Source organism: Strigops habroptila, chromosome 7, assembly GCF_004027225.2.
Source record: "Strigops habroptila isolate Jane chromosome 7, bStrHab1.2.pri, whole genome shotgun sequence".
NCBI lineage: Eukaryota > Metazoa > Chordata > Aves > Psittaciformes > Psittacidae > Strigops > Strigops habroptila.
The window spans coordinates 52,674,325-52,694,991 of NC_044283.2; the positions used below are offsets into that span (position 1 = coordinate 52,674,325).

At 41.4% G+C, this 20,667-nt stretch overlaps 1 protein-coding gene across 2 annotated transcripts in view; it reads right to left on the reverse strand.

Annotated features, from left to right (window-relative positions):
* Nucleotides 1-1,202: 1,202 nt before the first annotated feature.
* CENPE (centromere protein E) overlaps nucleotides 1,203-20,667 on the reverse strand; it is a 45,087-nt gene continuing 25,622 nt past the window's right edge. For both annotated transcript variants that reach the window (XM_030492750.1, XM_030492749.1), the window contains 12 exons: nucleotides 12,755-12,955; nucleotides 12,522-12,665; nucleotides 10,795-11,007; nucleotides 9,397-9,606; nucleotides 8,663-8,872; nucleotides 7,008-7,229; nucleotides 6,171-6,374; nucleotides 5,505-5,617; nucleotides 4,916-5,013; nucleotides 3,820-3,982; nucleotides 3,045-3,307; nucleotides 1,203-2,153 (listed from right to left, as the gene is read on the reverse strand). In XM_030492750.1, coding sequence (XP_030348610.1) covers nucleotides 2,056-2,153; nucleotides 3,045-3,307; nucleotides 3,820-3,982; nucleotides 4,916-5,013; nucleotides 5,505-5,617; nucleotides 6,171-6,374; nucleotides 7,008-7,229; nucleotides 8,663-8,872; nucleotides 9,397-9,606; nucleotides 10,795-11,007; nucleotides 12,522-12,665; nucleotides 12,755-12,955 — 2,139 coding nt within the window. In that variant the 3' untranslated portion in view covers nucleotides 1,203-2,055. The remainder of the gene's footprint in view (nucleotides 2,154-3,044; nucleotides 3,308-3,819; nucleotides 3,983-4,915; nucleotides 5,014-5,504; nucleotides 5,618-6,170; nucleotides 6,375-7,007; nucleotides 7,230-8,662; nucleotides 8,873-9,396; nucleotides 9,607-10,794; nucleotides 11,008-12,521; nucleotides 12,666-12,754; nucleotides 12,956-20,667) is intronic.

Below are 20,667 nucleotides of genomic sequence, written 5' to 3' on the forward strand. Positions count from 1 at the left end.
TTCCCCGCAAGCAATCTCTCTTAAAGCAATATAAGCTACCAAATTCCAAACTAGGACAATACTTGTTTCATGAAGAATTTTGAGTCCTGCCTTAACTTGCAAGGCGCATTTTCCTCAGAAAAGCCATTTCCGTGGCTAAACTGGGATAACATTACAGAACTTCATGTGTGTGTTAAGTTGCTCTTGTTTTTCTGCTAAACTGTGACAGCTTTCAAAACAAAACTGCCCATGTAATTGTGTATAAAAAAAGGTAGATCTATATATACATACACCTTATTTCTCCCTTCCAAAAGGAAAGTAAGTCAGTTTAACTCATTTATTAGAGCACCAAGATGGAAGAAATAAAGAGAAAAAAAGCTGGTAAAGGAAATATATTTCAATGATGGTGGAAATTGAACAGAAGCAGCAGCACTTTGCACATATCACTGTCAGGAAATAAACTGCTCCTACATACCTGTGGCTGTGGTAGGAAAGGAGACAGTTCAGTGCTGAACTCAGTACTGAGAACCTCAGTAGTTTTGGCTAGCAATACCTTTAAAAGCTTCCCTAAATACATTTCAGGTCAAAGATTTAGAGAGAAATGCTTGCAATTTCTTAGTACTTACAGTAGTTGGTAGAGTTTTCAGCTATTCAGGATAAAAGATAGTTGGTTCTTTTAGCTATCTCTAAAGTACCTCCGTCAGGTAAATAATCCTTGTGCAACTCCTCCAATGACAGTAACCACTGAATGCCAGGGAACATGTCAGTGTAACCATTTGCTTATCAGTTTGGGCAACCCAAACCAGAGTACTTACAGACCTAGCACTAAGAGCTTTATTCATATAAAATAAGATTATGGTTTTGATACATGTATCTTCCTTAAGTATGACTCTCATGTCATGATGATTATTTTGTTCTTAAACAGAGTTGATCTTGGGTTTTGAGTGCTAAATTCATATTTAGTTGGCAGTGGAGGGCATGTGAGGAAGATCTATCTTTTAGACCTCAAACATTTCCTGACAGAAAGACTCAAAAAATTAAACATAACACCAGTGACAGACTTGTGCAACAGTAAACTTCCACACAACGTAATTATTGCAGAAGGTTAGATGACAAGAAGCAAAATAATGATGGAAGTGGTGTTATTACTATAAAAAGATAGTTCTTAGACACTGAATATTGTAATCAAACACCTTTAGATCACAGCAAAAGTGACCAGCAAACATTTTTAAATACTTAAAATTTTATTGTCAAAACAAATATTATATAAAACATACAAAAAAGCAGGTCTCCCAATGCAGATAAGCAGGCTATTAAAACAGTGTCTAGCCCTGATCATCGTCCAGTTTATTTTCAATTCACTAGAGTAGCAGAGAAATGTCAGGTCCATTGCTTACTATTAAAAAAAAAAATTCCAATATCAACTTCAGACAGGAACTAGAAGTATTTTGAAAGATGATGCAAAGTACAAAGGTACTCTTGGTACCATAACTGGCTGAGCTTCAGAAATACTGTAAGGTGTTTAAGAGGAACCCTTGATTGTGCCCTATAAACAGAAAATTAGTAACTTCAGGTGCAGTGTCCAGATAGAGAGGTTAATAGTGTGGTGAAAATGCGCTTTTTGTGGACTTAGAGAAAGCATGGTATGAAAACCGTATGCTGAGAAATAAAAAGCATAGTTCTTTCCAACTCAACAGCACTCTGTAGATACAAGTATTGCCCACCCAGGAAGAGGGCTGGTTTAGGAATAATAGAATGAAGTTCATGACTGAGAAGTTTCACAGTAGATTAATGTTCCATTCTCATTTCCTTTTCTTCAATACATTGGCGTTTCCTTCTTTGCCATCCAGGAAAGAAACAAACCACCAAAGCAGAACATCATCAGATCAGCAGTTTGTGGGCAACATGACTGCTTTTCCAATTGTGGGAAGTAGCAGTTCCAAGACAGCAAGGGATCTGTATGCCAGGGCTTTTCTCACAATTTGAGAGGCTGATGGCTTTTGACCTGAAGTACTTCTCTTTCATATATGCAGGTTCTGGCTGTAGCCACAGCAAAGAGCTTACAGTAGAGCACCGTTATTGGGTGATACAATCAGGGGCTTTGTCTTTCTCTGAAGTTCCAAACCAGTGCTTAAGATGTTCTTCTGTGGGCTCTGTTCCCGCAGGCTGTGTATCTATATAGAAGACAAGAATGTTAAAGTAACACTTAAACTTTCCCAGTCAGACAAGCAGTAGGAATGCAGCAATTCAATCCTGACTGGTGTTTTAAATGTTCACTATCAAAGCTTGCCTCTGAGGAGCTTGGTAACAGCACAGACTTCCTCACAACACTAAGTTGACCATCACAAGGAACAGCAATGGGTTATATTCTTTCTGGAAGTCTGCCACTAGTACCTTGAAAACTGATTAACTTTTCAACATGTCTGGTAGGGCCTACTGAAAGGTTTTTAGAAGCAAGTGCAATGATGAGGGCAGTAGCATTAACATGCTACTGTAGATCACTAGGAGACTTCCCCAGATGTAAGAAATCTTGAGCAGGCCTGAGGAACAGAAGTTATCAAGACGGCTGTTACTGCAGCTGGAGCCAGGCAGACTGGCAGATGCAACAAAGACTAAAGTCCACAATCTTGAAGTTTAGGGGAAAAAAAAAAAGTTAACCAGCAGGTAACTTCAGATAGTTTTGCCAGAAGTCTGTGCTTAACCAATGTAAATTTAAAAAGCAAAACATTGTAGAGCATCAGCTATCTAGTAATGATATTCTGCTAATTCTCTAAAAAGTCAGTCATAAAAGCTTCCACTGCAACAAAAGAAAAAAGATTGTATAATGTTCATGGGGTGAAGGGTTCATTTAAGTATTCAGGTTCTGTAGGACATACATAAGCTTCATGGCTCCAGCTGGTCAGCCCTACAATGGTCAGGGGACTAACCAGTCAGGAAAATTGCGTTACCATGCAAGCTTCAGGTCAGAATATAAGTACAGAGTATTTACCACCCTCAGCTCACAGACCACCCCTTATATTTCGCATCTCCAAACCTTTACAGGACAGCACCACTGTGTCACATACCTGTAAGTGTATCCAAGCTGGAATTATCAAAGAAATTTGTTACAGAAGATGGTGGCAGAGTCTTCACTGTGTCCTGAGTCACAGCCTCCTGAGAAACAGGTTCCTTTGCAGGTGAAGGCATTTCCTCTTTAAGGGAATATGACACTGTCTTCCTTGGGGAACTTGGTATCATCTCTCGAGCATTTTCTCTCGAGCGTCTGTCTTTCTTTTTTAGTGCTCTTTCTTTCCATTTTCTAACTTCGTCTTTCAGTTGAAGCTCATTACTGAAAATCAGAAACAAGACACACCCCAGCATTTAATTAAGAAAAATTTAAATTAGTTCTTTTATATAAGGAAAAAAATCCTAAGAGACAGGTCCTGTATTTTCAGATGACATACCACAGACATGGCCACACAATACCATATCTGTGTAATCTTGCTTTCAGAGGCAATTTATTTTCTAAGCTAAAAAAATTTTCCAACATACAATTTAGGTGTATCTTCTAGCATTTAAGAGATTCTTCTTAAAAAAAAAAAGAAAAAAAAAAAACCCACAAACCACCACACAAAAAAACCCCACACAAAACCAAAACACAAAACCAAGTTCAAAGCCATAAAGATACATAAGCAGTAAGTCACTAGCTTTAAATATAAGTTTGATGTGAAAGTATCTAGAAAATCTAATATTAATAGTAATTACTCATTTCTATAGGCCTCCCAGAAAGAGATGCTGATGACATACACAGTTAAATAGCAAGACATAATTTGACATATTGTTGATCAGCTTTATACTTACCTTTGTAGAATATCAAGTTGTTTCTTCAGGTGTGAGTTCTCTTTCTGTAGTCTCACTCGTTCAGATTTTAGAATAAGTATTTGTGTGCTCTGCACAATACCACTGCCACCACCACAAGTAATAGGCATTTGGGATTGCTGAGGAGCTTCTTTTTCTGGCACCACTAGGAAACAGTTTTATACAGATACATGCATTATTTGCACAGTCAATATATTTTCTAGCCTACTCTTTCCTATGGTCTTACATGTAAAACCTCACTCAGTTACAAGTGCCATTACAACAGCTATTATTTTTTTTAATAAACCACCCCCTCCTCTCTCCCCCACCCCCAGTATTCACACTGCCAGGGAGATACTAAGAAACTTGGAAGATTCTTCACTGAGTCACTTAGAGTTAAAACAGTTATAGTTTCAGATACGTAATAATTATGATTAGAAGTAGCTATTCACATGTAAAGTCAGTCAAGGAAAAAGAGGCAACATGTACAATTACGATTGCAGCTTATCCCACCACAAGTACAAACATAGCTGGAGAAATAAACACAAGAGCTGCTGTGATTTTAATGTGGTGGACCTGTTTAGTCTAGAGAAAAGACTAAACAGAGAGGGGATCTCATTAATGCATGTAAGTATCTAAGAGGCCCGTGCCAGGAAGATAGTGCCAAACTTTTGAGTGGTGCCCAGTGACAGGATGATGAGTAATGGCCATAAAGTAAAACACAAGAAGTTTCACCTCAACATGAGAAAGAACTTCTCTGTGTTGAGGGTGGCAGAGCACTGGAACAGGCTGCCCAGGGAGACTGGGGAGTCTCCTTTTCTGGAGACATTCAAAACCCACCCACATGCGTTCCTGTGTAACCTGCTCTAGGTGGCCCTGCCTTGGCAGCGGGGTCGGACTAGATGATCTCTTCCAACCCTAATGATTCTGTGATTCTGTATGTGCAGTTAACATTTTACTTTCCACCTCATCTTCCAATGCACCCAATCCTCCTCACACCCTCTGAGGCAAAACGCCTGCATCTCAATCTGGACTTCAACAATATAACCTTAGAACTGAATGTTTAACATAGAGCTCCTTATATTTATCTTGAATTTACCAGTAACATCATGCTCTTGATGTGCTCTTCTAAGTTCTTCTTTTAGCTTTGTTAACTGTTGTTCTTGGTGTTCTGCAAGAGCTTTATAATTATGAAGTCTATACGAGGCAGGAAGGGAGGAAAAAAATAAGTTCTTAGTTTAATAATCACAGTTGCACGAGAGCTACTATCTGCTATCAAATACAAAACGGTTATTACAGGTAAAACTATATAAACCTGGTTGTCAGATTTTAGGTAGAGTGCAGAAAACAAATTGGACTAGAATTCTTCTCTGTAGGTCACACTCACGCCAGTGACCTAGAGTGATTTCAATTACTGCTTTCCCCTCACCTTCTTTTGTCAGAAAAGTTATTTCATTTATGGCTGAACATGGGTTGGTTGAAATTTTGTTGGATGTACAGCATTGGAGTTTTATAATCAAGCCAAGATACATGTGGTTTTTACTTTCTCTGGAATCTAGTTACAGTAAAAACCTAGGACACCTAAAGCTGAATGCTCACTTCCTATTGTGTGGAAAAAAATTAAATGGAAAAGTAGGACCTAAGAGCTAAAGAGTTGAGAACTGTAACAAGGTAAAAGCTGAACTTACTTTGTATCAAAAGATTTGGATTGTTTCATTCTTTCCATATCACATTTTACCAACTGTGTTTTGAGATTGTCAATTTCTTCTTTATACAACTCAGCACCTTTATCTAATTTTGCCTGAAAAGAAAAGATTAAGTGTTAAGAAAGGCTCATTACTTAGCAATGAATTTAAGGGTTGCTTACTTTACATCTTTACTGCTAGATTTTGCAGGAGAAGACTGGAAGCAGGAAGTTATTTTGAAGTAAAAATGCCCACATTACCAACTAGCACTATAATATTAGCTGGTGTCCTAACTCTGGTGTATTATATGCAATCATACTTTAGCAAGTTTGGCTTGTTTGCACATCTAAGTCGGGGAATTCTGAACTAGTATGCAAACATTCTACATAGAAAAAACAGCTCATGCTTCAGTTTCAAAATGAAAACTTTTAGAATGTTTCAGAAATGCATCACGTAAGTGCTTCTAATATTGTAACATGGGTTCTAAGTTTTGCCTCTGAAAGCTGCATTGGAAAAAGTGTGAAACAGGCAAGTACAGTGTTTTACTCTAAGAATGCCATACAAACCAAACTGACTTTAGAGAGCTACATTTCATCTACAGCTGTTCTCAAGCATGCTTTCTCTCCAAGATCAGATGAGAATGAGTAGAGTGAAGTATTTTGCTCATACCTCAAGACTCTGATTCTCTGTCAAGGCAGTTTTGAGGCACTTCTCCATCTCATTCAATTTGTCTTGCAGTTGGCTGAGCTCACTTGTCTCAGTTTTAATTCTTATCTGTGCTTGTAACTTGTTTATAGTGTCATCTTTCTCTTCAAGATTTTTTCCTACTTCTTTTATTACATTTTCCAGTTCCTGAATTTTTACTTCCATAGCCTATTGGGATATATCAATCAGCTATGAGAGTTATATGAAAGGATACAACAGTAACAGCACATGGTCGTACTCTTAATAAAAGGAAAACCCAAGCCACACAAGAAAATCCAACACTACAGGCTCTATGGCAACTCTTGGTGTCTACAGACTGTTTTCTGTCACCTTTTAGCATTCTGGAACACTCAAGCCTGAGGAGAAAAAGTAAGTGCTTCAAACAAGGGTAACTGTGACAAAAAATAGAACAGAGAAAATGAGTCCTCAATCCCTAGGATTAAAGACAGAATTCTTCTCCAGATTCCTATTTGACATAATGAATACCATGTACTTAAAGGAAGCATCAAGAGTATCACACTATTAAAATCAATACATCAAAACCATTCAGGGACATTTCATGTTGATTTCTAAAGTGATGTTTGTGTACAGAAAACAGGTAATTAAGATACATTACAGGCAAGAGCTCAAAATTGCACTTTGGGAATAAAAAAAGCTACAAAAAGCAAGTGCCCTCCGGGCCAGTATGTTGTGGCACAGATTCACAGTTGCCATCAATATTCATTTTTTTTTTCAGCCTGAAATACTCTCACTTAGAAAACAAGCATCAAATAAACTTTCCTCAGAAGCAAATATCAGTACCTTCACATCTTGTTCTGCAGCCTGTAATTTGTTATGAAGCCTGTAGTTTTCTTCTTCTAACACATGACTGGCAGAGCCACCAGGGGCCTGTTGTTCTTTAAGAGTGTTTAGTTCCTGAAGCAATTCTTCACTTTTCTCTTTTCTCTGTTTTGATTCAATATCAGCATTTTGACAATAACTGGCAGTTCTGGCATCCAGCTCTGATGAAAGTTGAAGGAGTATCTGAAAATAAAGTAGTGTCATACTGATGAATTTTGAATTAATTTTGAATCAGCTAGAACTAAGTGTAGAAACAAGAAGTATCTTGGCTTGTATTAGTTTCACATTCTTGTTTCAGTGTCCCATTTGCAGATGCTTGCTATCAGAAATGAGTGACTAACACTCAAAAGACTGGTTTCATTTACAAAAGAGGTGAAAGCAGGAAGGGGCACGAGAGAAGACAATGCACTACAAAATTACCAGTATTTCTGCATTAACTCAAACACATGCGTTACAGAAATAAAAGAACTATATTGGAAAGACTAACAGAAGCACACACAATTATTCACAGTTTTTGCTAGAATGTATCCATTGACTAAAACAACTGAAACCATTTGAGAGAAAACATACACATTGGACTATTCTAGAAACCCATATGTTTAAAATGCTAGATAAATCAAAACTTCACACTGTCAGGAATAACACTATACTAGACTTGTTTGGTGAAAGCTTTGATCCATGAAATATGTCTGTCAGGGAATTTTTCCAAAAAGCCTGGCAACATTGGGAAATCCTGAAGAAGTCAAGAGTGGCTATTCTCTACAAGCAGCAGCTTTTTGAAATAGGCTAAACTTAACAGGACAGAACCTAGTCACAACACTGGGGGAAGAAGGGTGGTGAGCTCTTCTTACTTCAAATCAATACTATTAGAAGGAATAGTATAAACAGACAGGGAACTTCCAGGATATGCTTGTTAGGAAAACTTCCTAATACCTACTCAGAAGGTAGTGGATTCCCACCCATAACCTGTTTCTTTGAGAAGTGTTCAATGCATTTGATCAAAAAGATTAAATCTCATGAAGTCCTGTTCATGATGCACTTAACCCTTTAGCACTTGGGTTTTTTTCCAAAAGGGACAAGAGCTAAGAAGGAAAGAGAAGAGAAAGGAAGGCTGAACTACCTCTGGAATAACATGACTTTCTGAAATTAGAAGAAGAGATGTGAGAATAAGTTACAGTTGAGCTTTGAAAATGGCTACAATAGTTTTGATAAAGTTGGCTTGAAGAGAGCAGTCAATCCCATGGGCCTAAAGCATGGGGAAGGTGTTTGTAACCAAGCTGACAAGTTCCGCAAAGTTATAGAACAATTGTGAACCTACAGCTTCCAGAATTCAGTCTAACAAAAACATAAACATACGACCCCCACCCCCACCCCCACCCCCCCCATTTATCACCTAGAAAGTCACAAAGCAAATTTCCAAGTTTGGATACATTAGGAAATAAGTCTTTAAAAATCTTTGGAGTATTCCTGCCTCTTACAGTTCAGTATGAATACAGCAGAGAGCTGATAATAATGAATAATCTTTAAAAAGTATTTTTTGTTTGTTTTCAATCAGATTAGAGGCATTCACAGAGTGCTTAGACACAATAAATAAATTTTATTAGATTTAACATTACCTTTACTTTAGGATTCCAGAAGTTAATGACTTGCGAGAGCCTTTCACTATCTTTCCTTAACTCTTCTTTAAGTTCCTCAGCATTGCAGTGAGCTCCTGAACAAGCTTCCCAAAACTGTGTAGTTTCTTTTCTAGCACTTTCTTCCTGCTGTAACTCTGCCTCTATGCAGAGAAGTTCACTTTCCATTTCTGATACATCTTTGAGAATGCTCTTTAAAAAGAGAAAAAAGAGGGAATTCAAGTTTAAATATTGCTTTGTAACTACATGTCTAAATATACATTTTTGCCCTTTCGGCCATCAATAGTTGCAGAAAGTCTGTTTTAGCATCTAATTACCACATAAAAGGAATTCTGCTATACTTAAGTTATACCCTACTGGGAAAATGAGTCAGCCATCTACATTCCTGGGGCAGGCAGGAAGGGAAAAAAAATATGCATGTTAGTAAGAGTTTCATTGTTTTAGAAGTAACCTTGGTATTGGGTAGTATGTATTTTACAGGGCAAATGAGTAAGTAACATTCCCACTATTTTATAACCTAATAATTTAGTTTTGAGATACTTGAGAAAACTTTATAGAAACTTCGTATTATAGAATTAGTAGCATAGAAGTTATAAATTCTAATCCCCCCTGAAGTCTTAACAGATAAAAGCAATGCTATTAGATTATCACCACCATGTTACCCCATGCCTTGAAATATGCAAATGTTTCTGTCTGAAAATTGTTTCAAATACTACCTCTGCCTCCAAGTGCAAACTCTGCAGCACTTCACTGATGTTTAACTCTTGAGAAGATGCTTCATTCTGGTTGAAATAGATCTTTCTTAGGTACTGAATCTGAGCTCGTAGCTGATCTTGTTTTCTCTTTTCCTCAAGCAATTCCATTTCATATTTGTTAACAGTAGCATAATAGTCTCTTTTCTTTGAGCAAACACGACTAAACAGAAACTGTTGGAGAAGCACAGGATGTATCAGTGAGCATGCTTTAAAATGGTACCTCACATCCAAGTAAAATTCCATAATTCAATCTATTTACTTTCCTAGTCCATAGATGTCCAGCACAACTAAAGCATGACCAAACAAATCAAGTTCATGTGAGCTAAATAGCAATGGCATGTAAGACTTTTAGCTGGGCCAGCATTTCTAAAGGATGCTAGTTTTTGTGGACTCCTAAAGAGACCAGAAAGTCTGAAATGCTCTAGACAGCCTTTCATGAATCTAGACTTCAAAAGGCAAAGCAAGTTATTTGTTGTTGTATTTATTTCCTCTTAAGAGTTGTGAAAGGTGCAGATGATCTACAAGAATAATATCACTATGCTGATTTAGAGCCTCATTCTAGTTGAGATCACTACTTAAACATCTTTAACCATGAAAGTTGAAAAGCACCTATTGGAAAAAAAAAAAAAATCAAACCTAAAGTTATGAAATATGGCTTTTTGGAATAGTTGTTTGCTACTGGCTATTTATAGAGGTGACTGACTCTTGAGATCATGTCCAGTGTTTTTGTATACTGGACATGAACCTTGCTCTCTCCCCAGACCTGTGTGTCATCATGGCCCTCCCATACCTCCCTCCCCTCCGATTCCCTTAACATTTAATGGCAAATAAAGAAACAGAAAAGCTTTGTTTACTGTACTTCTGCATATGACAACAGGAATTCTTTCCTACTTGCCCTTAACTTTGATAATTGGAATCAGTTTCTCCACTGAACTACAAATTGAGGAATATCTGCAAGGCTATAGAACTTAATCTTCTTGGGTAGTCTTGCAGAGTAAATATGCATCTCCAAGGCATTTTTCATTGTGGGGGGAAAAAGACATGCAATACACACTTAGGGGTCCAATAATTTGCTCTAGGGAGTAGAGAAATTTTTTTTCCCCAATTAAAATGGATTAATATTAATGAAATACTCTGCAAAGCAGCTGAACTACAGTCAAAACCTAAGGTTTATTATCTAAATAGTTCCAGTTTTCCAGGATTGTAAAGCATTTACCATCAATTTATTTTCTACAAGATATGGATTCACCAAAAAAAAAACCAAACTCCAAAGCTAAAGTATATAGAATAATAGTTGTTAATTTGAGAGCTTATTAAAAAACCCAAACCAAAGCAATAGGAGGCATTTTAAGTTGGTACCTTCAGTTTGTTCAATAAACTCTGGAGATTTCTGTTAATTTTCTCGTTTATAGTTTGAAGTATTTTGACTTGTTTACTCTGCTCCGATGAAAGCTGAGTCTCTATCACAGCTATCACTGCCTTCTGACTATTCAGTTCATTCTTTAGATTAAGTGACACTGTAGAGAGACGTTCATACCTCTGCCCCATAGTTGGGAATTTCTCCAGAAGCTCCTAAATACAAGTGAAACAAATTCATTCACAGTAAGGTAAAGAGCGATTAGCTTTAAACAGAAGCTTAAAATAAACCATCAGACTCCAGGACTAGCCCCTGCAGTAAGTATTGGTTTTACAACTAAAAAGTTAATAGACTAAGACTTCAGTTTTTACTTGCCACAGGAATATAACAAAAAACACTAACCCTGGCACAAAACCAGAGGATTTCTTAGTTTTCCAGAAAAATCATTTCACAAGCTCAAATTATTTTCATGATTTAGATTCGATGGCCACATCAAGACCTGTAGAACAGGCCTGAAATGAAATTGTTGCCTGTTCACAAGTTTGACAACTGGGCTGCCCTCAGGATGGGCTCTCAAGTTCATCATCTATTCAGTCCTTTGTTGAAAGAAAGGGATCATGATATTGTTCTTAACACTCTGCCATAAAAAGGGAGATGTGATCTAGCAGTGAGCAGGCCGAGAAATGCAATAGGCTTCAAGGCACTCCCAGTAAACTGCAACTCAAGTATCACATATGAAGCTAGGTTATATGTTTTAAAGTAAATACAAAACTTCCTAGGCATACTGCCTGCATCTTTGGTTCTTAGTTGAAAGAAACAGGATTCACCACTTTAGCTCTTCACTCCACCATAAAAAGAACAGTGGAACTAACATTTGTACTTGTTCCTGTTGGACAGAGGGGATAAGATCAGAAAACTGCACAAGAGGCAGACAAGATCTTAACCTATTACAAAAGTCAGAAGGGGAGAGCACCATTAAAAGGGATCAACTAATGTTTACTTCACTCAGTATTAGCTCCTTACTGCTGATGTAGGATAGTAAACATGAAGAAAGCTACACAACCAATTTCTACAATTTGGTCCTTTACCACTTTTGATGTTAAACTGAAGAAACACCTAGGGCTTTTCTAGCATATATAGAATGATGCCCAAATCTTCTGCACACATGTACAGACTAAAGTGGAGTACCTCTGTACTACAAAGTGTTTCATAAATATTCATAAATCCCAGTTTATTTTGGCTTTCAGTAGGTTAGGAGTACTTCCCACAGATGTGAGAAAGTGTACTCAGGAGAGTTAATTACAAAAAGCTCTGAGAAATTAGAGGAGCTTCCTATTTTGGGGAAAGAAGATATTTAATGAAATTGATTTATGTGAAAGCAATTTATTTTTGATGGGGATGTTATTTTTGAAGGGAGTATTTGGAAGGGATTTTGCAAAAAGAAAATGGTGAAGCACTGCTACATGACTAGTTTCATTGAGTGGCTGGACGGTAATGAAATCAAGTGAGATGTCTCAACTAAGAAGTTCAATTTAACATTCTCAGAATGAGGTGCACAGTCAGTGAACAGCAACAGCAAATCAACTGATCCCATGGTTTGTGGCATCTTAGCGAGACAGGCAAACAGTTTTATACATTACACACAGAAGCAAGGTTTACGCTCCAAAACAAATGTATTAAGGTTCTGGTTCTATGTGCATCCTTAAAATAAGCAGAGAAGTAAGTTTACCATAATTTTGAAGTTCGTTTCCTTGAGTCTGTCATCAACCATCTGCTCTGCATTATCCAGGCTCACCTGAATGGACATATCATTCAGGTTTCGCTGCTTCAGTTGGTCTAGAGCACATTCCAGTTTTGCATTTGTTTCAGCACACTAAAATAAATAATAAAAATATAGATATTTAAGTACCATTCAAGAAGAGCAGTTACAAATAACTTAAGTATGCAACTTGCAACACCAACCTTCTCAGAATTTTTTTGCAGTTCTTCCTTGAGCTGGTCCCGCTCAGACGTGACATCCTGGAGAAGTTTTTGTAGCTCATCTTTTTCTTGATTAATTACTGAGATTTCCTCTTTAAGTTGGGAAGAGTGACTAGTCCTTTCAGCCAATAACTGGTCTTTTTCACATGATATGCTGTTTAGCATCTCAGTTAACTGTTGAAGCTATAATAAGTAGTGAAGAAAAAAAAGCCACCCAAGAATTACAATTTGGTTCTGGTCTATATGCTACCCTCTGAAGTACTCTCATCAATTGTGTCGAGTACAAAGAGCACAATTTTCAATAACCCAGTAATATCCGATAATAATTATCCAATTATCCAGTAATAATTCATACTAACAGCAAGAGAAGCTTAAAAATAATTTTGGTTTTCTAATTGCTCAGAAAAAGAAATTAAAAAGGAAGGGAATATCATGACACTGAGAACTCTACGTTAGTCAACTTTGGTCTTCAGTAAAGTAAGACGAAACAAAAAGACAGTCAGCACATATTCCCGTGACAAGAAAAAAGTAATAGAAGATCAGTGTAAGAGATGGGCAATGAAATTGTCTTTCTATCTGCTCTAATGAACAACAGAACACATTTGGTAATGTGAAGCAATCTTTGATTACACTGATCTACAGTCAGAGGAAGAGTTTGAAAGGTGAAAAGCAAAGAAGTGAGAACTGCAAAAAGACTGAATTGGCAAGAAAGTGCAAGACTTACTGAATAACATAGTTTGAAAGTGTTGCACCAAGGATTGCAAACCCAGTTAGGTTAATACTGTCTACACAGTGTCTTTTGAAGTCAGAATAAATGTATTAAGCGTGCACACACTGGTCCTGGGTTCAGCTACAGCAGTCATTTTTCTCCTTCTTAGTAGCTGGTGCAGTGCTGTGTTTTTTAACTTTCAGCCTGGGAACGACGCTGATAACACTGATGTTTTTAGTTGTTACTAAGTAACGTTTATTCCGACCAAGGACTTTCTCAGTCTCATGCTTTGCCAGGGAGGAGGGGAAGCCGGGAGGAAGCAGAGACAGGACACCTGACCCAAACTAGCCAAAGGGGTATTCCATACCATGACACGTCATGCCCAGTATATAAACCGGGGGGAGTTACCCGGAAGGCCCAGATCACTGCTCGGGTCGGGCTCGGTATCGGTCGGCGGGTGGTGAGCAATTGTATCCTCTCCCCTTGTTATTTCACTAATCATTATTATCACTGGTGGTAGCAGTAGTGGTTTTGTATTATACCTTAGTTGCGGGACTGCTCTTATCTCAACCTGTGGGAGTTACATTCTTCCGATTCTCCTCCCCAACCCTCTGGGAGCGGGGGGAAGAAGGGGGGGAGTGAGCGAGCGGCTGTGTGGTTCTGAGTTACCGGCTGGGCTCAAACCACGACAGTTCTTTTTGGCGCCCAACGTGGGGCACGAAAGGTTGAGATAACGACAGATCTGACCAGAGTGTGTTTAATCATATTTGTGAGAAGCACTCACTGTTACTACTCGTCACAATGGTGATTATTTGGCTCTCAGACTTGTTGCACTTGATCTCAGAGTTTCAGCATGTTGTACCTTACTTATAGCCACTATTTGCTGTTTTAGCGTTTATCGGCTGGGGGGCCTGGGTTAAGGTTCTTGTTTCACTGTACTTCATGGTAATGACTTGTAATACAATAGACTCACTGATCATGAAACTGGTCTGGTTTGTGCTTCCAGCGTGGCCATCACCTCTATACATTGGGAGGTATATAATGAAATATTTTAGCAACTGCATATCTTTTTTTTTCTCCTTGGGGGGGTAAACTTATGAAGGAAGCATTCTCTTTCACCCCCCGTTCCCCCACCAGCCTATTTGCAACAGCAGTTGAGAGTTCTGAAGGTTTTAGATGGCCTTTGAATACCCTTGAAACCTGCCTGCTGATTGTGCTGGGGATCAGCATGTTGGCAAACATACAGAGTGTGTTTTACCCACGGCCATCCCGTCCTAGGAACATCCTATTTCGTTTAATGTCAAAAATTCAGCAGTATCAGGTTCGAATCTGGTCTAGGATTAGACGACGATATAGGAGGACCACCAAGAGATTTTCCCTGAGGCTGGACAGTTATGAGTGGCAGGGTGTGTGGGATAGTATGGGCAAGTACCTAGGCCAGTGGGCCCCTCCAGTGCTTTGGAACTTCACCACTGAACAAGTGCAACATCCGGAAAAACTAGTAAAACACTTAAACGAGGTGTGCTGTCGTCCTGGTTATACCAGAGAGGGACAAATCATGGCAACGTGCTGGGGCTTGGCCTACGCCTACAGGGCCCTGCTCAACACTATCCAGCACCTTCAAAGGGAAAAAAGTGTCTCTGGATCTGATGGCAAAGCAACAGACAACGCAGCTATGCCAACTACAAGCACAGCAGCTACTCAGACCCTGACCACAACAGACAACACAGCTACTCCAAGTACAGCAGCTACATCAACCCCAGTGACAAGCACAACAGCTACTCAAACCCTGACCACAACAGACAACGCAACTACTCCAACTTCAAATACAGCAGTTACACCAACCCCAGTGACAAGCACAACAGCTACTCAAACCCCGACAGCAACAATGTGGCTACTCCAAGCACCGCAGCCACACCAACCCCAGTGACAAGCACAGTAGCTACTCAAACCCCGACAGCAACAATGTGGCTACTCCAAGCACCGCAGCCACACCAACCCCAGTGACAAGCACAGTAGCTACTCAAACCCCGATAGTAACAGACAATATAGCTACTCCAAGCACCGCAGCTACACCAACCCCAGTGACATGCACAGTAGCTACTCAAACCCCGACAGCAACAGACAAAGCAGCTGTTGGTGTTACTCAACTCCCAAGCACAACAGCTGCACCAACCCCAGCAATAGACATTGCAACCACTCCAATCCTAGTGGCAGGCACTGCAGCCACTCCAACCACAGTGACAAACACTGCAGCTAAACCAAATGGCCAGTTTGTGACAATGTCTGTTGCCCCTGTAAGCAAAAGCCGACAAAGAGCAACCCGCAAAGTGAAGAAAGATGAAGACCCAATGCCATTACTACATGCAACAGCATCTGAACAAGAGTTACTACTACGTGGGTCAGAGGAAGAGAAGAAGAAGAAGAGGTCACTTCTCAACCCCGGACCTCAATCGAACTGCAGAATATGCGTAAAGATTTCACCCGTCTTCCAGGGGAGCACATTGTCACCTGGTTGCTCCGGTGCTGGGACAATGGGGCCGACGGTCACGAACTAGAAGGTAGGGAAGCCAAGCAGCTGGGATCACTTGCTAAGGAAGGAGGAATTGACAAAGCGATTGCAAGAGAGAAGCGAGCCCTCAGTCTTTGGAGGCGGCTCCTGGCAGCTGTGAAGGAAAGGTTTCCCTACAAAGACGATATTACGAATCGCTCAGCCAACTGGACCACGATAGAGAAAGGCATCCAGTCCCTGAGGGAATCAGCCATTATAGAGATGATCTATCGTAGGCCGGATGCCAGGAACACATCCGTAGATCCAGATGAAGTCGAATGTACACGACCCATGTGGCGGAAACCTACACGGAGTGCGCCATCATCATATGCCCACACACTGGCATCAATGACCTGGAATGACGGAGTATCACCAACAGTGGATTGCCTGATTCGTCAACTCCGAGAGTTCAAAGACAATCTCACCCCTTCCATCATTTCAGCTGTGGAAAAACTGTCCCAGGAGTTCAAACAATTGAGAGACGATTTATCTGATCTATCCAGCTCCCCACGCGTACCAACCCATGCCTCAGCTATTAACAGAAGGCGCCCTACTGCTCGAGAAAGAAAATATAGGAGGTACACGCCACGGGCGACCCTATGGTTTTACCTGCGGGATCACGGAGAAGACATGAGAAAGTGGGATGGAAAACCTACTTCAGCTCTGGAGCAACGGGTGCATGAACTGAAGAGGAGAACAATGGTCAAGGATGATCCTCCCAGGAAAGCTGCTGCTCCGGTCTCTGGCGAGCAGTTTCCCAGATGGAGTGAAAGAGCTGATTTTACTCCAGCTCCTGTGATAAGGAATACTAATCCCTTTCTACAAGACAGAAGTGGAGAATTTTGTGATCACTATTAGAGGGGCCCTGCCTCCAGCCAGGTGGAGGAGAGGGATAATCGGGTTTACTGGACTGTGTGGATCAGATGGCCTGGCACATCAGTCCCACAGAAGTATAAGGCTCTAGTAGATACCGGTGCACAGTGTACTCTGATGCCATCAAGGTATCAAGGGGTGAAACCCATTTCTATTTCTGGAGTGACAGGAGGATCCCAAGCGTTAACTATGCTGGAAGCTGAAATCAGCCTGACTGGGAGGAAGTGGCAAAAGCACCCCATTGTAACTGGTCCAGGGGCTCCATGCATCCTTGGCATAGACTATCTCAGGAGAGGGTACTTCAAAGACCCAAAAGGGTATAGATGGGCTTTTGGTATCGCTGCCTTGGAGACAGAGGAAATTAAGCAGCTGTCCACCTTACCCGGTCTCTCAGAGGATCCTTCTGTTGTGGGGTTGCTGAAGGTCGAAGAACAACAAGTGCCAATTGCGACCACAACAGTGCACCGGCGGCAATATCGCACCAACCGAGACTCCTTGATTCCCATCCATAAGCTGATCCGTAGACTGGAGAGCCAAGGAGTGATCAGCAGGACCCGCTCACCCTTTAATAGCCCCATATGGCCCGTGCAAAAGTCTAATGGAGAGTGAAGACTAACAGTAGACTATCGTGGCCTGAACGAAGTCACACCCCCATTGAGCGCTGCCGTACCGGACATGCTAGAACTTCAATATGAACTGGAGTCAAAGGCAGCCAAGTGGTATGCCACAACTGACATTGCCAATGCATTTTTCTCAATCCCTTTGGCAGCAGAATGCAGGCCACAGTTTGCTTTCACTTGGAGGGGCGTCCAGTACACTTGGAACCGACTGCCCTAGGGGTGGAAACACAGCCCTACCATCTGCCATGGATTGATCCAGACTGCACTGGAACAGGGGCAAGCTCCAGAACACCTGCAATACATTGATGACATCATCGTGTGGGGTGATACAGCAGAAGAAGTTTTTGAGAAAGGAAGGAAGATAATCCAAATCCTGCTGAAGGCCGGTTTTGCCATAAAATGGAATAAGGTCAAGGGACCTGCACAGGAGATTCAATTTTTGGGAATAAAATGGCAAGATGGACGCCGCCAGATCCCCACAGACATGATCAACAAGATAACAGCAATGTCTCCACCAACTAACAACAAAGAAACACAAGCTTTCTTAGGTGTTGTGGGGTTCTGGAGAATGCACATCCCAAATTACAGTCTGATTGTAAGCCCTCTCTACCATGTGACCCGGAAGAAGAATGATTTCAAATGGGGCCCTGAGCAACAACAAGCCTTTGAACAAATTAAACAAGAAATAGTTCATGCAGTAGCCCTTGGACCAGTCCGGGCCGGGCCAGATGTGAAAAATGTGCTCTATACCGCAGCTGGGGAGAATGGTCCTACCTGGAGCCTCTGGCAGAAAGCTCCAGGGGAGACTCGAGGTCGACCCCTTGGCTTTTGGAGTCGGGGATATAAAGGATCCGAGGCCAGCTATACTCCCACTGAAAAAGAGATACTGGCAGCCTATGAAGGGGTTCGAGCTGCCTCAGAAGTGATTGGAACTGAAGCGCAGCTCCTCCTGGCACCCCGGTTGCCTGTGCTGGGCTGGATGTTCAAAGGCAGGGTCTCCTCTACACATCATGCAACTGATGCTACATGGAGTAAGTGGGCCGCACTAATTACACAACGAGCTCGAATAGGAAATCCCAGTCGTCCAGGAATTCTAGAAGTCATCATGGACCGGCCAGAGGGCAAAGATTTTGGGATGTCACCAGAAGAGGAGGTGACACGTGCTGAAGAGGCCCCACCATATAATGAACTGTCAGAGAGTGAAAAGCAATATGCCTTGTTTACTGATGGGTCCTGCCGTATTGTGGGAAAGCATCGGAGATGGAAGGCACCTGTGTGGAGTCCCCTGCGACAAGTTGCAGAAACTGCTGAGGGAGAGGGTGAATCGAGTCAGTTTGCAGAGGTGAAAGCCATCCAGCTGGCCTTGGACATTGCTGAACGAGAAAAGTGGCCAGTACTTTATCTCTATACTGACTCATGGATGGTGGCAAATGCCCTGTGGGGGTGGTTGCAGCAATGGAAGCAGAGCAACTGGCAACGCAGAAGTAAACCCATCTGGGCTGCTGCATTGTGGCAAGATATCGCTGCTCGGGTGCAGAACCTGGTGGTGAAGGTACGCCACGTAGATGCTCATGTACCCAAGAGTCGGGCCACTGAGGAACACCAGAATAACCAGCAAGTGGATAAAGCTGCTAAGATTAAAGTGGCTCAGATGGACTTGGATTGGCAACATAAGGGTGAATTATTTTTAGCCCGGTGGGCCCATGACACCTCAGGCCATCAAGGCAGAGATGCAACATATAGATGGGCTCGTGACCGAGGGGTGGACTTAACGATGGACACTATTGCCCAGGTTATTCACGAATGTGAAACATGTGCTGCAATTAAGCAAGCCAAGCGGTTAAAGCCTCTCTGGTATGGAGGACGATGGCTGAAGTACAAATATGGGGAGGCCTGGCAGATTGACTATATCACACTCCCACCAACCCGCCAAGGCAAGCGCTATGTGCTTACCATGGTGGAAGCAACCACCGGCTGGCTGGAAACATACGCTGTGTCCCATGCCACTGCCCGGAACACTATCCTGGGCCTTGAGAAACAAGTCTTGTGGCGACACGGCACCCCAGAGAGAACTGAGTCAGACAATGGGACTCATTTCCGGAACAACCTCATAGACACTTGGGCCAAAGAGCATGGCATTGAGTGGGTATATCACATCCCCTACCATGCACCAGCCTCTGGGAAAATCGAACGGTACAATGGGCTGTTAAAAACTACACTGAGAGCAATGGGTGGTGGGACTTTCAAACACTGCGATACACATTTACCAAAAGCCACCTGGTTGGTCAGCACTAGGGGATCTGCCAACAGGGCTGGCCCAGCCCAATCAGAACTTTTACGTACTGTAGAGGGGGATAAAGTTCCTGTGGTGCACATAAAGAATTTGTTGGGGAAGACAGTCTGGGTTATTCCTGCTTCAGGTAAAGGCAAACCCACTCGTGGGGTTGCTTTTGCTCAGGGACCTGGATATACTTGGTGGGTAATGCAGGAAGATGGGGAAGTCTGATGTGTACCTCAAGGGGATTTGATTTTGGGGGAAAACAGCCAATGAACTCAATTGTACGCTGTTGCCTGCTCTATAACACTTTTATAGCCCACCAGCTAGATATCTTCAGGTCGCCAGCAATTGACCCTGACTTCCCTCCGATCATCACCTCAACAAAGAATGAATTTTGAGGAAACCAGACGAGCTCAGCAGTGACCAGACGAGTTTGGCAGTATCATCAGCAGGCAACAACCCAACACTACATACCGTCCCTCCTGCCCTGAAAGACTATTACAAGAGATGGAGTCTGACATCATGGACTGGATGAGTTCAGCAATTTTACAGGGATTGGTCCATGGACTAGGGAATGATATCTTTCTCTGTGTGTAGGTGTGGGTGTATATATATATATATGTATATATGGGACAGGGGTGATGGTGTGCTGAGAGATGTGGGATCTGAGCATGACATGAATGGTATGGAATAAGGGGTGGATACTGTCCTGGGTTCAGCTATAGCAGTCATTTTTCTCCTTCTTAGTAGCTGGTGCAGTGCTGTGTTTTTTAACTTTCAGCCTGGGAACGACGCTGATAACACTGATGTTTTTAGTTGTTGCTAAGTAATGTTTACTCCGACCAAGGACTTTCTCAGTCTCAT